Source organism: Asparagus officinalis, chromosome 8 (assembly GCF_001876935.1).
Source record: "Asparagus officinalis chromosome 8, Aspof.V1, whole genome shotgun sequence".
In the NCBI taxonomy this organism is placed as follows: domain Eukaryota; kingdom Viridiplantae; phylum Streptophyta; class Magnoliopsida; order Asparagales; family Asparagaceae; genus Asparagus; species Asparagus officinalis.
Window position 1 is genome coordinate 24,565,321 of NC_033801.1, and position 13,884 is coordinate 24,579,204.

Genomic DNA, 13,884 nt, shown 5'->3' on the forward strand with positions numbered 1-13,884 from the left:
TCATATTTTGATATGATAGAGGGATACCTTGATCCTTATGATACACGCCACATTTTTGTACATTTATAATACAACACATGCTAATTTTTTTTATACATTTAGGAGCTCCACCAATTTCTCGAAGGGATACGCATGTTAGCCATCTTCTGTGACAAAATTCTCTGGTGTTTTCTCAACAAAAGCAGCAGCCCGTGAACATACAACAAATCTAAAGACTTGGCCCTCAAGGCAGGAATATTCAGCTATGTCCGCGGAAAGCAGTATACTTCAAAAGCTATACCCTGCTTTCTTTCCACTTCATAGGTAAATCATGTGCTTGACATAGCAAAATGTCAATAAAGCAATATATCGGAGGAAATAAAATATTGCTAACCCGATATACACACATTAGGGCCTGTTTGGTTATTTCCTAAAAAACCAAAAAATAGAAATGAAAACCAAGAAATCTCAAAAAGTACAATTTCACACATTTCCATCCCTAAAACTCACCCACAACATCTAATAAAATATTATTTTTATCCAACAACTCATCCACCACATTTAATAAAATATTATTTTCATCCAGGAACTCATCCATCACATCCACCATATCTAATAAAATATTATTTTCATCCACAACATCACTCAACTCATCTCATCTCATATTTAAAAATCACACACATCATCCAATAAGATTGTGACAACTCATCTCATCTCATTAACATTTCATTTCTTTGTTTTCCTCCCAAAAAGCTAGGAAAATAATTTCCTTAAGTGTGGGTCACATCATCCAATAATATAATGACAACTCATCTCATCTTATTTATTTTCTTATTTTTAAGAAATAACCAAACAAAAAAAAACAACCTAATACAAGAAATATGTATCTTATAATTCATTTTCTTATTTTTTCCGCCAACCAAACAACATCAAAACAAGTTTTCTTAAAAAATCACTCACATCATCCTATAATAAGGTGACAACTCATCTCGTCTCATCTTTATTTCTTTGGTTTCCTTCTTTTTTAAGCCAACCAAACAATCCCAAAACCTATTTTTCTTAGAAATAGCTTTCATTTTCTTTGATTTCCCTCTTTTTTCAGGCAAACAAACAGCCCCTTAAGCGAAATAACGGAAACTTTGAAGAGCTTAAAAGAAGTTAAGAAACCTGTATTTCACGACTACAACAGCTGTCATCTACATGTAATCATCACAATTAGGGAAAGTGAAAAAAGAAACAGATATAAAAGGAGGATTAAATCCCAGAAATATTTGAGAGGAAACCAGACACAACAATGATTTCCCTGAGTGACTGGTAGAAGAGTGGAAGCATCAAGCACCAACATTGCCAAGCCAAAACAACAAGGGGAACTGAACTACCGCCATGATAATCAGGAGATAATGATGCCTGCTCGAGTGCTTCTCATAGCTCCTCGGTCCTCCTAAGACAACCCTTTTCATGGTCTTCACTAAGAACACCCCCAAGCAGAAGCACATCCATGGAAGAAGAAAATAATACGAGTAGCTCCAGAAAATCCTTGCAAAAATAGCAAGGGAGACGCCGGTAAAGGCATAGCCAGAGTAAGCCACGATGTCTAGAAGTGGTGCCTCGCCGCTGCCCATGGAGTATAGAAGCCCTTTTAGGAGTAGGACTTGCAAGAACCAACCTAATAATCCTTTGGTAAACTGCAAGCTCAAAGCTTCTGGCGTAAACCTGAATTGAACGAATCATAGAGTTTAAAAAACTTAAAATATATCCTGCTAATCCTTCAAAATGTTAGAAGTTTGCATTAATAGTTTAATACTCTCAGATATATGTATGATTTACTAGTTAAAGTAAAAAATTAATGATAAAAATTTGAACTATCTCGTCTTCCAGGAGGTTCAAACAAGTAATTTCTGTACACCACAACAAGAAGGAAGCATCTCTAAGCAACTTAAGAAAAAAGTTGATAGTGTAACACAAGATTTCAATGGTGAAAATGAGAATTAAGGATTCATGAAATGGAAAACAAAACCCAACGATAAGGTCACTGTGAATTAAATAAAATGACGATGATCTGAGCAAAAAACCTCAAAAAAGGTAATTTTTTCTTGAATTCTTCTACTAGAAATGCATGCTGATGAATGAATAATGTCGTGTAACAATTTCAGGTTAGTTGGCTTAAAAGCCAAGTTAAGCTTTTGTTTATCAATTAATGGAGAGATAAGCCTATGATGCGGGTTTGGTATTACCGAAAATTTGGAAGCATTCGATTGTTGGGATTCCAAAGTCTTAGCAATAGGGGTTGAACTTTGACCTTGCCATGAGGTATAGAAGTTTATAAATGAGAGTATACGAAATTCTTAAGATTTTGAAGGGTAAAGCTGTAAATTGAGTACTGGGGTAACTACCTAAAATATACCAAAAAATTATATCTTGAGGAATACAACCATAAATGCCATAACATTGCGTACAGAAAAGGAAAGGAAAAATTGCTTAAGTAGGCCTATCATACCTTCCAAAAATACCTAATAACAACCCTGCAAGAACGATATAGGTACCAAATGCCATAAAAGGGATGTACAAGTCTGGAGCATTTATGTCATGTATAGGAGGTTTGTAGGAGAGCCTCCCTCCGACCGGTTCAGTTATCCTTGTCCAGTGTCCCTGCATTAGATCAATGAAAATGAGTGGGATTCTGATATTAACATGGGAAGATAAATAGAAAAGAAAAGGATACTTACTCTGTGTAGAAATGGGAACAAAATCACTTTCAGTTTGTTCCTCACATACTGGCCATTCACTTGGAAATAGTACTGTGGATCAGACAGGTACTGACTGATCTGTTTACAGAAAACAGTTAAGGTAAGTTAGGTAACAATTACTAGCTTCTTTTTAAGATAAATACATCTTTTTAGTACTTTTTAGAGCGCAAAAGAAAAGTAATGCTAAACGATGAAAATACTACTAGAATGCCTAACATGTTATAAACAAACAGGATATAATATGGAACAGGACCCAAAAGTAGAGATAAGAACTGGCCAACCATTTATCTCCAATTGTTTATCTTACAACCAGGGACGAGTCCACAATTGTTAGGTTAAGGAGGGGCAGTGCTACGATGAGCAAACAAAGTCAAACTTACTAACAATTAAATCATCTTCCTTTTTATCGATTTCAAAAAGATTGTCCTCCATAAAGTTAGTGTACGAAGGCTATAACATAACTCGCTTCAAATATCCTAACAAGTTAAGAAAACTCAATTTAAAAGCTCTCTTGAATATTCTTACATCATTATCATTGCTATTATGGTTTTTATTGAAAAAAGGACATAAAAGTATAATATTTGTATGAGCTTTTTTTTTAATATAAAAAAACATGTTAGCAAAAGCATATCTAAACAAAATCACGCGGAGTCAGTCTGAGATGATGTTTTCCTGGTTTCAACATTTACCAATTAGCCATGAATTGAATGAATAAGTATAACTACCAGAATTTCTTTAATTTTTCACAGTTAATTTTAACTAGTAATATAGCCTTTACTTCATATGCACACAAAGTAAATTACAAAACCAAACTCGTCCCTGGTTACAATTCCCCTGGGGTGGATGAAAATGTGTAATCAAAGTAACAAGTGCAAGAGGGCACCACATCAATAACCTTGATGGTCACTAGGCTGGTAGAAGAGCCAAACAATTTTCAATGGTGCAGTTTTTAAGTTCATGCAACCAGAGAGCAAGCCTCAAAATTCTCTAAACTTGGGAAAGTTGCTAGGGAGGTAAAATTATATGATTTGCATGGAAGCAGCTTCATCTCCAATAAATAGAAGCCAAAGAGCCAAGTTGACTCACGTTGCATAAACAATGAGAAACTATAAGAAAGAACTCAGTAAATTACATTGCTTTGCATGAACTCAGAGCTTGATCCCAAGAATTTCTCGCCATATGCTCCCAGCCCACCACGTATGAGTCCAGAACTAGCTCCATAGAAAGCATTTCCAAATGGATTAGATTGAGGGATTGATGGTGGTATATTCACTCCTGAATGGCTACCCATATTTCTTTCCATAGCTCAGTATAAGAAATATGGAGTCAAATCCCTCAGTATGAAATATAACCTGCATGCAAATGAAGCACTTCTATTAGGAATTCATCTGAAAATTAGATCAAGATTAGTGGGAAACAGCAGGTGATATCTGCATCAACTCTTTCAGACTAAAGTAAACAGCCAGTTGAAGATTATTTATTTATTTACTTATTTGTTAATTTTTTGAGTGTGCATATGCTTGTGAATTTGGAATATAAGTCGATTTCTCTACTCCTCCCCAGCTCAGACATAAGTAAAGGATGTCATCTGATCAGCAATATTTTCTCTCTCAAATGCCAAACCGAAAGCTCCTTGGCTCAAGTCACTTACAAATCCGTCTAAAGTTTCTATTCCGCGCGGATGAAATTGTATATGGTATTGTTTAAAGTTTCAGTATTAGACATCATTAATAGCAATGTTATATATCACTTTTTAGTGTTCGTAAATAATAGTAATTTTCCAGAAATGGGTAAACATTATCAAACAAATACAACTATACAAGAAGTAACAAGCAACATTCACAAAAGTTCCACAGCAGTTTGAAAACTGTACCAACACTTTGGTGCCAAATTCTCACACTTACAAGAAGACATAGAATTAAAGTAAATCCATCACGCACAAAAGAAAGACAATAATAGAATTAAAAATTACAATTCTAATTACTTCCGGTTGACCTAGGAAACCACCTCATTCAACTAAATTAACATCACATGATACTAGAAATTTCCTTCTGAAAGGTATTATCAGTGGCAGACCCAGAAATTCTGGGAAGGGGGCCCCAAAAAATTTAATAGTTAAACATGATAATTTTGTTTATATGAACACTGCAACCCTGTGATAAAATGATCATGAAATAAAAGCTACAAAGGATATTATTTAAGGAAAATAAAAAGAAAGGAACAAAGGGACAAAAGAGAGATTATTCTTTATAAAGAATAGTAACGTTAGTAATTTTTTGCTCCCATGATCATACTAGCCACTTAGATGAAATTTTACTCGTGCGATTCCTCTTCCTCTTCATTTTGGTGCATGAGATGGGATCAAAAGGGTACTACAAATTAATTCAAGACCACACAAGGTAAGTTTTTTCCCCTTTCCAGTGAACAGAATTTCTTTATGTATGTAACCTATACACACACACATGTATAAAAGTTCATCTACTCAAGAAAAATGCTCTTACAAAAACATGGGAACCAGATCTTCATAAAAAACAAAGCTTCATCTAAATAATCAAGAAGACTATTGCTTCTAAATTTTAAAATGCACTACTAACTAACACCCAAGAAATGAGCCTATGGTTAAACTACTAGTTGATACCTTCTCGTTTTGATTATGGGCCAAGGTGTAACCAAGGCCCTCTTGGCGCCCACCTAGGTCCGCCACTGGGTATTCTGAAACTTCTCAGGTCCTTGCGACGGTAACATAGCATGAATCCTCATAGGTTGTACAGCTCGTACATGTGCATAACTCTCTACTCATAGTTTCAATCGTTAGTGTATATACTATTGGGGAATTTCACTCTCCCCGCCTACTACAATATGCGCAACTCCGAAGCTAACCCACAATCAACAAGATATAAAACGACCACAATCAAGAAAAAAAGAACACCGGGATTTACGTGGCTCGGTCGACCAACTTCGACCTACATCCACGGGGGAACAATAAGAAAAATTCACTATGTATCAGGGAGAACTACAAGAGGAACCACTCAACTCTCGTCTCTCAATCCCTCAACCTCACATACATAATCTTTTGCACGGATAAAGATCACGAAACCCTCGCCTCTCGTACAGTATTCTTGACTCAGGCTACGCTCTCTGCTAACCCTAGATTACAAGAATATTGGCTCTCTCTCCCTACTACATCTTCTCTTTACTCTATTCTGCTTAGTTTTTCCTCCAACAGTACAAGAATATATATAGGGACCAAAACCCTATCTCTAGCCTAACTTCCTAATTAGAACAGGATTCAAACTCTTAATCATAATGGAACTCAAACTCCTAATCACGATAGATCTCTAACTCTATCTAATTCTCATGAAGTTCTACAAAGAATCAAAGACACAATCCCAACATATACTCACTTACTGTTCTTAATAACAGGCTAACATTCTGAAGTAGTTGTCAGTTAAACCCCTACTCTCCAACAAGTTATAGTTCAAATTCAGACATTTACTCTAGATTACAGACAGCATGAAATCCACCATTGCATTCTTCACGATCAAAGGTCTGAATCTAATCACATTACTCTCTGAAAAAACTCCAAATTTCCGAAGATACTAACACAAACTATAATAAAGCTTGCAAAAAGAACAAAATTTTAAGCGTTTTACCATCTAGATCTTCACCCTAAAATTTCAATCTAACAACTTAACAAATATCATGTTCAAATTATCCCGCTGCCAAAATAAGGGCATTTAACTTACCAACAAACTGCCATTTGTGCATCAAATTTAACAAAATTTTCTGTCACTTTCTCAAATAAATACTAGATGTCAGTAAATACATTCGTACTAGCTAGGGCAAATTTCAGTGGGGGATGCGGTCACCGCCGGTAAGATTAGGGTGAGGGAAGGGGAAGCGAACGCGTACCTGTCGAAGAGCGGGGGCTCGCGACGGAGACGGAGGGCGGTGACCGGACAGAGATCTGAGGGGTTGGGAAAAGTTGAGGAAGAAACTTCAGGAGAGAGTTTTTAATTGGATTTTGATTTGGAAAAGAATCGAGAGAGAGCAACGGGAGGCTATAGTAGATCTGCAAGGGGGTGGCACCTGTGTGTGATTTGCGCAGAAGTCCTTCACAATTGGAAATTACAGATTTCATTTGAAAAGTCTTTTAACTTATGGCATGGATTTTACATAACAATCTTAGTTGTTTATTTGCCTAAAAAATATGACCAGCGCTAGTTTATCTCCGAATTACAGTCAATACCATTTTTTTTTTTTTGGTAATGGAGGTATCATTGTTAGACCATCTCCAATGGCAAGGCAAATATTGCCTTTCTCTCTCCTTCCACCTCACTTTATTCTCCCTCCACATCACTTGCCTTTTTCAATTGCCTTTCAACTTCACAACAACTAGTTTTTCAAAAAGTTTTTTTACTTTATCTTTCCTCCACATCACTCAACTATGATAACTAAGCAAAAATTTAAATTTTTTTTGGTGTCCAAAGAATACAAACTTAATCTCTATTTATAGATCTTGAAAAATAATAAATAGTGGTGAAAAAATAAAAAATTAATTTCAAATAATTATTGATCAAAAAAGTCATTTAAAAACAAAGTGAGAATAATTATAAAAAGTTTATGACATGTGGGGCCCATTTTGAAAGTTAACAGGAAGGCAAATTTTGCCTTTCTCCTCACTTTCTCTCCCCTCCTTTTCAAATGCCTTCCTACTTGCCTTGCCATTGCATCAAAAAATTGTTGAGATTGTTGGCCATTGGAGATGGTCTTAGGGGCAATTCTATGCTCGAGGGAGAATTGGAGTTTGAGCTTCTCGCACCACCTAGGAGGACTCGAACCTTTCAAGAAATTTTTTGAAAATGGGAACTCACATTAAACTTATCCGATTTCAAGAACGTCAGCAAATCCATAATTTAAGGATTAGAATTATCGTAACAGAATGAAAAATATGTATTAGGATATTTCAGATATGGATCTGGATATTTCACTGCAAAATCATAATCGTAACTATATCCTATCAATTATAGATTTGAGTAACCATATTCACATCCTAACGGATACGACTATGGATATTTCCTCGGGCACGGATACGGTCTAGCACCCCTATCAGCATGGTATTTGAACCTAAAATTGTTGAGTAGAGAGCATACCACACTTCGAGATGTCTACTTTGGTAGCTAAAACTATGCTTATTTTGGTGATTTTAACTTATAATAATCTTTTAAGCACGATGTTACTGAATATATTAACTACTTTAGAAGCAACCTATTACATATGATTACTAAACGACTATTTTCACTATCCTACGCAAATTGCTTCTATAATGTGCTCATGTAAGCAAGGTATCATAAGCTCTACCCACCACAGGTAAGGTAAGTGGTTTGGGGATGCAGTGGTAATACTGTCAACACTCCATGGTCCCTGGTTCAATCATATCTACCTAACTTGGAGTGTGGGAATGAGAGGTGAGACCCACACAAATTACTTTGTAGGGGTTGTAGATCAAACTCGGTTTTGGGCTTGGGAATCCTCATGACTTGCCAAGATTTTTTTCATATCCTAAAAAAATTATCATAAGTTTTAGGAATACTAGACTAGCCCTTAAAAGCGCTTTTTTATAATGTTATTAAATGGTTAGTTAAGATAAACAGGCTTATAAGTTACATGACCAAAGAAAAGATCTTCTAAAGACCTTTGAATAAAACTCATATCTGATCCGTTCGTGATTTATAAATGAATTTGGATCTTATACACTAAAAAAAGTAGTAAAAGAACCACAACTTTTAATCATAGCAGTGGATTCTGTAATGGGTGATTATGATTCATACTAAATCCAACACTTATCATATCCATATGTATTATACTCATTCATAATTTGCACGAAATCAGGATCATCTACTAGCTGGTTACTGATTCTAATAAAGTAGTTGTCCCTTCACTATTTTCTTGTAGTGAAAACGTTCCAAATCCTTTAGAAATACTTAAGTTAAACATCCTCTTAATTTAAGTTTTAGATTAGATAGTTTTAGGTTTGTATTTCTTTCAAAGAAAAGTTTTTTAATGTGTATTATATGTTTAGTTTGAGTTTATTAAATAATTTTCCTTCCAAAACTTTCATATTTCGAAAGTAGTCTCCAAAATTATTAGATTTTAAAACAGTCTCCGTAATATCATTTAAGTGTTTTGAAATTAGTCTCTCTCATTAACAATTGATTGAAGTTAACGGAATATTCCGTCATCTCTAAGCTTTCATGGGTCCAATACCAGTTATACTCTTATGCATTCAATTTTTTTACGATTAATTAAGGCGTTGAATTTTGGGAAAATTATTTTCGCTCTCTCATAAACTAAAGCTGGTGGAAAATTTTATTTCACGATGGCATTTTGATAATTAGCAGTCTATGGTTAACAATTAGCCTAACTATGGTTAACAATTTAGAGGACAAAACACTTAAAATTTTAGAGGGCTAATTTGAGAATATGAAAGATTGGTGTACTAATAGGTAACAAACCTTTTAGTTTAATATAGGGTTTTTACACCAGAACCGTCATTACTGTTAATCAAATTGATACTTACCACCTTTATATTTTTTTGATGTAAACCATCTTTACTTGGTAACATGTTTGCAATGTCACACCTAATTCAGTTTTAGCCAAAAATAAGCGAAATAACCATTTTATCCTCACAACTTTTTATTTTTTCATCTTCTTCCTCGCAAACCCTAACCCTAACCCTAACCCTACCCTCCTCATCCTCCTCTTCTCCCCATCTCCCCTCTCCCTCGTCCCTCAACTCCCCTCCCCCTCTCGTCCTCCCCTTCCTCTCGACCTCCAACTCTCCCATTCTTTTCCAAATAGGAACTAGGATTAGGGTTAGGGTTTTGGGGGAGGTGATGATCATGAGTTAGAGTTAGTATTTTGGAGGATGAAGCGGTCATGGGTTAGGATTTTGAGGGAGGTGGTGGCTATGGTTTAGGGTTTGTAGAAGAGGAGGATGATGATGCTAGGGTTAGGTTAGGATTTGTGAGGCAGAAAATGGGGGTAAAATGAGAATATCAGTTTTTCGTGGGTGAACAACAAAAAGTGTGATATTACAAACATGTTAGCAAATAAAGTTGGTTTACATAAAAAAAAATATATAAATCTGCTAAGTATCAATTTGGGTAAAAGTAAAGATGATTTTGATGTAAAAACCCTTTAATTTAAGGTAGAGATTTTTTGGACAAATTTTTAAAACTGACTCTTTTTCAAATTTATTAGCAAAAAAATCCTCTTTCAAAAGTATTTGCCAAAACTGACCTGATTTCAGCTATCAGGCTGAACCAGGTTGATTTTGACGAAAGAAGTTTCCAAACTTCATGGACATGAAGTCCCATGAAGTTTAGCAGCTTAATTAAATGATTGCTAAACTTCACAAAACTTCTAAAAATTGATGAAACTTCACGGGACTTGAAGTCCCGTGAAGTCCTGTGAAGTTTCAAAGTTTTTTTTCGTCAAAACCGACATAGTTTCAGCCCGATGGCATCGGGCTGAAACTATGTCTGTTTTGACAATTATTTTCAAATGAGATCGGTTTTTAGGAATATGTTTTTAAATAGGACTGTTTTGTAAATTTGTCTTTTTTTTCATTTATAGCACATAAGGCCCTCTGCACTCATTAAATAGGGCGTTATCTGTGAAGGTACAGGAGTCCTTCTGCAATCGTTAAAAACTACAGAGTGTTTCTGTAATTTCCTTTCGCCATGTTTTTCTTCTCTTCTATCTTCATGTCATCCAAGGCATCACCGATTCCCCAAAAACTTCATAACCGTTTAAACCCTAAAATTTCAAAATAAAATTAATAAAAAACACTAAACTCTCAACATCTCCTCAAATGGAACTTTTTTATTCAGCTCAATCTCGATCCCTTCTCCCCCAAATCATCCCCATACTCAAATCCCGCTCTCAATTGAAGAACCCTAAGAATTCCATCCAATTTCACTCACCAATTCCAACCAAGGGCCTCAATTCTACGGTTTTATCGATGCCTTTAAAGCGGCATTCTTTAGTTTTGACAGCCCGAGCTTCGAGAGGTGGATCGGAGATTTCCAGCAGTGTAGATGGTCGGATTTTGGTCGGATCGGCGATTACGGTGGCTTTGGCGGTTGCAAATCGCGTTCTTTACAAGCTCGCTCTTGTTCCCATGAGAAATTACCCTTTCTTTTTGGCCCAAGTCACCACATTTGGGTAAATTTTTTTTCCTTCGGATTTGAATAAAGGAACGATGTTTATACATGGGTTCTTCTCTTTATAATTGCATCCATCTACATATATATACTGTAGTATTTTAGTGATCAGAGTCATTAGTAAGTTATTCGTATTGATTTCTTACTGGCTGCTTAATCGGTAACCCGGAGGGTGTCCTCCTTATGTATTGGCTCAGTATTTTGATAGTTCATAGTTTATATAGTTTCCAGAGTTTTGGGTGCGTTTGTGTAGTATTTTTGTATGCATGAATAAAGCAAGGCAGCCCATCATACATGGGTTCTCCATTTGGCAATCAATTGGCATCCATCTACATATAGAGATGCGTAACAATTTCAGTTAAAGAAAATTGACATATAATATATATATATATATATATATATATATATAAAAAAAAAATATATATATATATATATATAATATCACTATATTTATTAATAGAGAAGAGAGAGAATGCAGAGAGAAGAGAGAGCAGAGAGAGTAGAGAGCAAAGAGAAATGGAGTAAACTTGGTTACATGAAGTTGCTCCAAGCAACTTGGTAGTGAATGTTGGTCTAATCTTGTCCGCTCACTATCAGCAATTGGAGTGGTGGAAGGGTGGTTTGAGGCTCTATCTTGAGTGTGATGTAGGGGCAAAGATTAAGCGCACATCACTAACAACAGTTGCTTTAATCAGTCAACTTGTAGCTTAAGGTTCTCGCATATTTTCTCATATATAATATATATTATATATATATATATTATATATATAGTATATTATAATCATATATTATATAATATTATAGTGATTTGAAATGTCGGTTGGCTTAAATTAACCAATGTAGGGTTTTCTCCTCCTCTATATATTGGTCAGTAATTCGATACGTGTGTTCATAGTTTCCATACTTTTGGCGCATGTCTTACTTATTAATTGTTTGCACATTCTTTAAAAAGAAATTTTTTTGCACATTTATTATGATAATTTTGTATATGGATATGTTGTAAGAAGAAACTAAATAGGAAGAGGAATGTCAATGTACACGAGAAAATTGATAATTAGAAGTCAGTAAAGCTTATGGTATTAGGTTTCAGTGGAATACTGTGCAGATAATGAGTTATCATGGTCTTACGTTACTATATTGGTTGTCAGATATCGTGCTGGGATTGTTACTAGAGAAATGGTGGCAGTTCCAAAATCTCGTTTCTTAGTTATTGGCCTTTTAGAAGCACTCGGGGTTGTTGCGGGGATGTCAGCTGGAGGTAATTTGATCAGCACATAGCTTAAAAACTTTCAAGTATCTGTTTAATGTTGGATATTGCTACTTTATTTTATGCATGTTAGTGTTTTTCTTTTTCCTCCTGATACACCAATTAGAAGAAGAAAGTAAATCACACTGTATCACATTAAATGTATTCAGACCTGAAGATATTTTCTTGAGATTATCACTCATTTATCTGGATGTCTAAAAGGGCATTGCCCAAAAGTAAAAAATTCTTCTAACCATACATTTTCCTATGCACTAATGATTGATATCCTTTGTTCATTTTTATATGCAGCTATGCTTCCAGGACCTGCTATACCTATATTATCTCAGGTACTTCTAATTTGATCTAGTTATTTTTGAATGCTGTTTTTTTTAAAAATAAAAGCTGTAATAGAATATGTTTGAAAATTTTTAATCTTCATTATTGGTGTACATGCAGTGGCGAAGTGAGGACCCATAGGGTAGTGGGGGCAAAAAATTATAAATAAAATTGTAATATTTATAAATCTACTAAAATAGATACATTCATTCCAATATCAAAAGAACAGACATTTTACAATTGTCTCGGATAAATGTTGGAATCTTTAGTAATCAACTCAATATCAATCGTTTCAAATACATTCTCCTCAATATATGTAATTAAAGAATCATTCAAAGCCTTCTTTTAATTTTTCCCTCAAAAGATGAAACCAACGGACTCACGAGTCATGATGATGGCAAATTAAGACGATTGAATAGATAGTAGGATTTCGGGTTTACTTGAAAGTTAAATGAGTCTTTTATCAAACGCAGGTGTGTGCGGGGGATTATTCGTTGGGACAATTTGGGGCCAAGTGGGATAATTGTTCCCAATGGGATAATTTTATCCCATTGGGACAATTTGAGTGGGACAAGGTAGGATAATCTAGGATAATGAGATAATTTAAACTTATGATTTGGACAAATTAAATAGGACGATTGATGGCGTAACACTTTATTTGAATATCATATTATATTATATGACAATTACTATGTATTCTAAGTATCTAAAATATATTATATTATAACTAATATAACATATTAATAATATAATATAATATATTACTATGTATTCTGAGTATCTAAAGTATACTACATTATAACTAATATGACATACTAATAATATAATATAATATAATACATTGTCATAGAATATTTTCTAATATATAAATTATTTGTTATTTTATTAAAATAATAAAAATAAATTAAAGTGTATCATATTGTAATAAATATAATATAATATTACAATATGATAAATTATAAATTATAATAATATTTGACAATATAGTTTAATAACTGATATAATATAAATATGTTATAATAAATTGTATTATAACAATTAAATATTATATCATATGATAATTACTATAATATATTCAAAATATCTAAAATATATTATATTATAATTAATATCACATACTAATAATAAGTATAGTATAAATAATAAAAAACATTATATTATACGATATAATATAATATAATGTATTGTATATTATATATATTAGATTCTATATTCTATGTTATATTATTATACAATATAATATAATATAATATAATATCTAGTAATATAATATAATTTAATAATATATTATAAATAAAAAAAATAAATTATGTTGCATTATATCATATAATAAGAAAATATAATGAAT

The 13,884-nt window shown here is 33.8% G+C and overlaps 2 protein-coding genes across 2 annotated transcripts; one reads left to right on the forward strand and one right to left on the reverse strand.

Moving 5' to 3' along the window:
• On the reverse strand, nucleotides 1,098–6,783 carry LOC109822364 (protein YIF1B-B-like). The gene is made up of 5 exons (XM_020388553.1): nucleotides 6,639–6,783; nucleotides 3,859–4,078; nucleotides 2,706–2,804; nucleotides 2,477–2,628; nucleotides 1,098–1,692 (listed from the first exon to the last, which is right to left on the reverse strand). Exons 2-5 carry the CDS (start codon nucleotides 4,027–4,029, stop codon nucleotides 1,311–1,313), a joined length of 804 nt encoding a protein of 267 aa, XP_020244142.1. The 5' UTR covers nucleotides 4,030–4,078; nucleotides 6,639–6,783; the 3' UTR covers nucleotides 1,098–1,310.
• Nucleotides 10,462–12,692, forward strand: LOC109820471 (protein CLT2, chloroplastic-like). Its single transcript, XM_020386620.1, has 4 exons — nucleotides 10,462–10,955; nucleotides 12,103–12,212; nucleotides 12,510–12,547; nucleotides 12,657–12,692. Exons 1-4 carry the CDS (start codon nucleotides 10,603–10,605, stop codon nucleotides 12,675–12,677), a joined length of 522 nt encoding a protein of 173 aa, XP_020242209.1. The 5' UTR covers nucleotides 10,462–10,602; the 3' UTR covers nucleotides 12,678–12,692.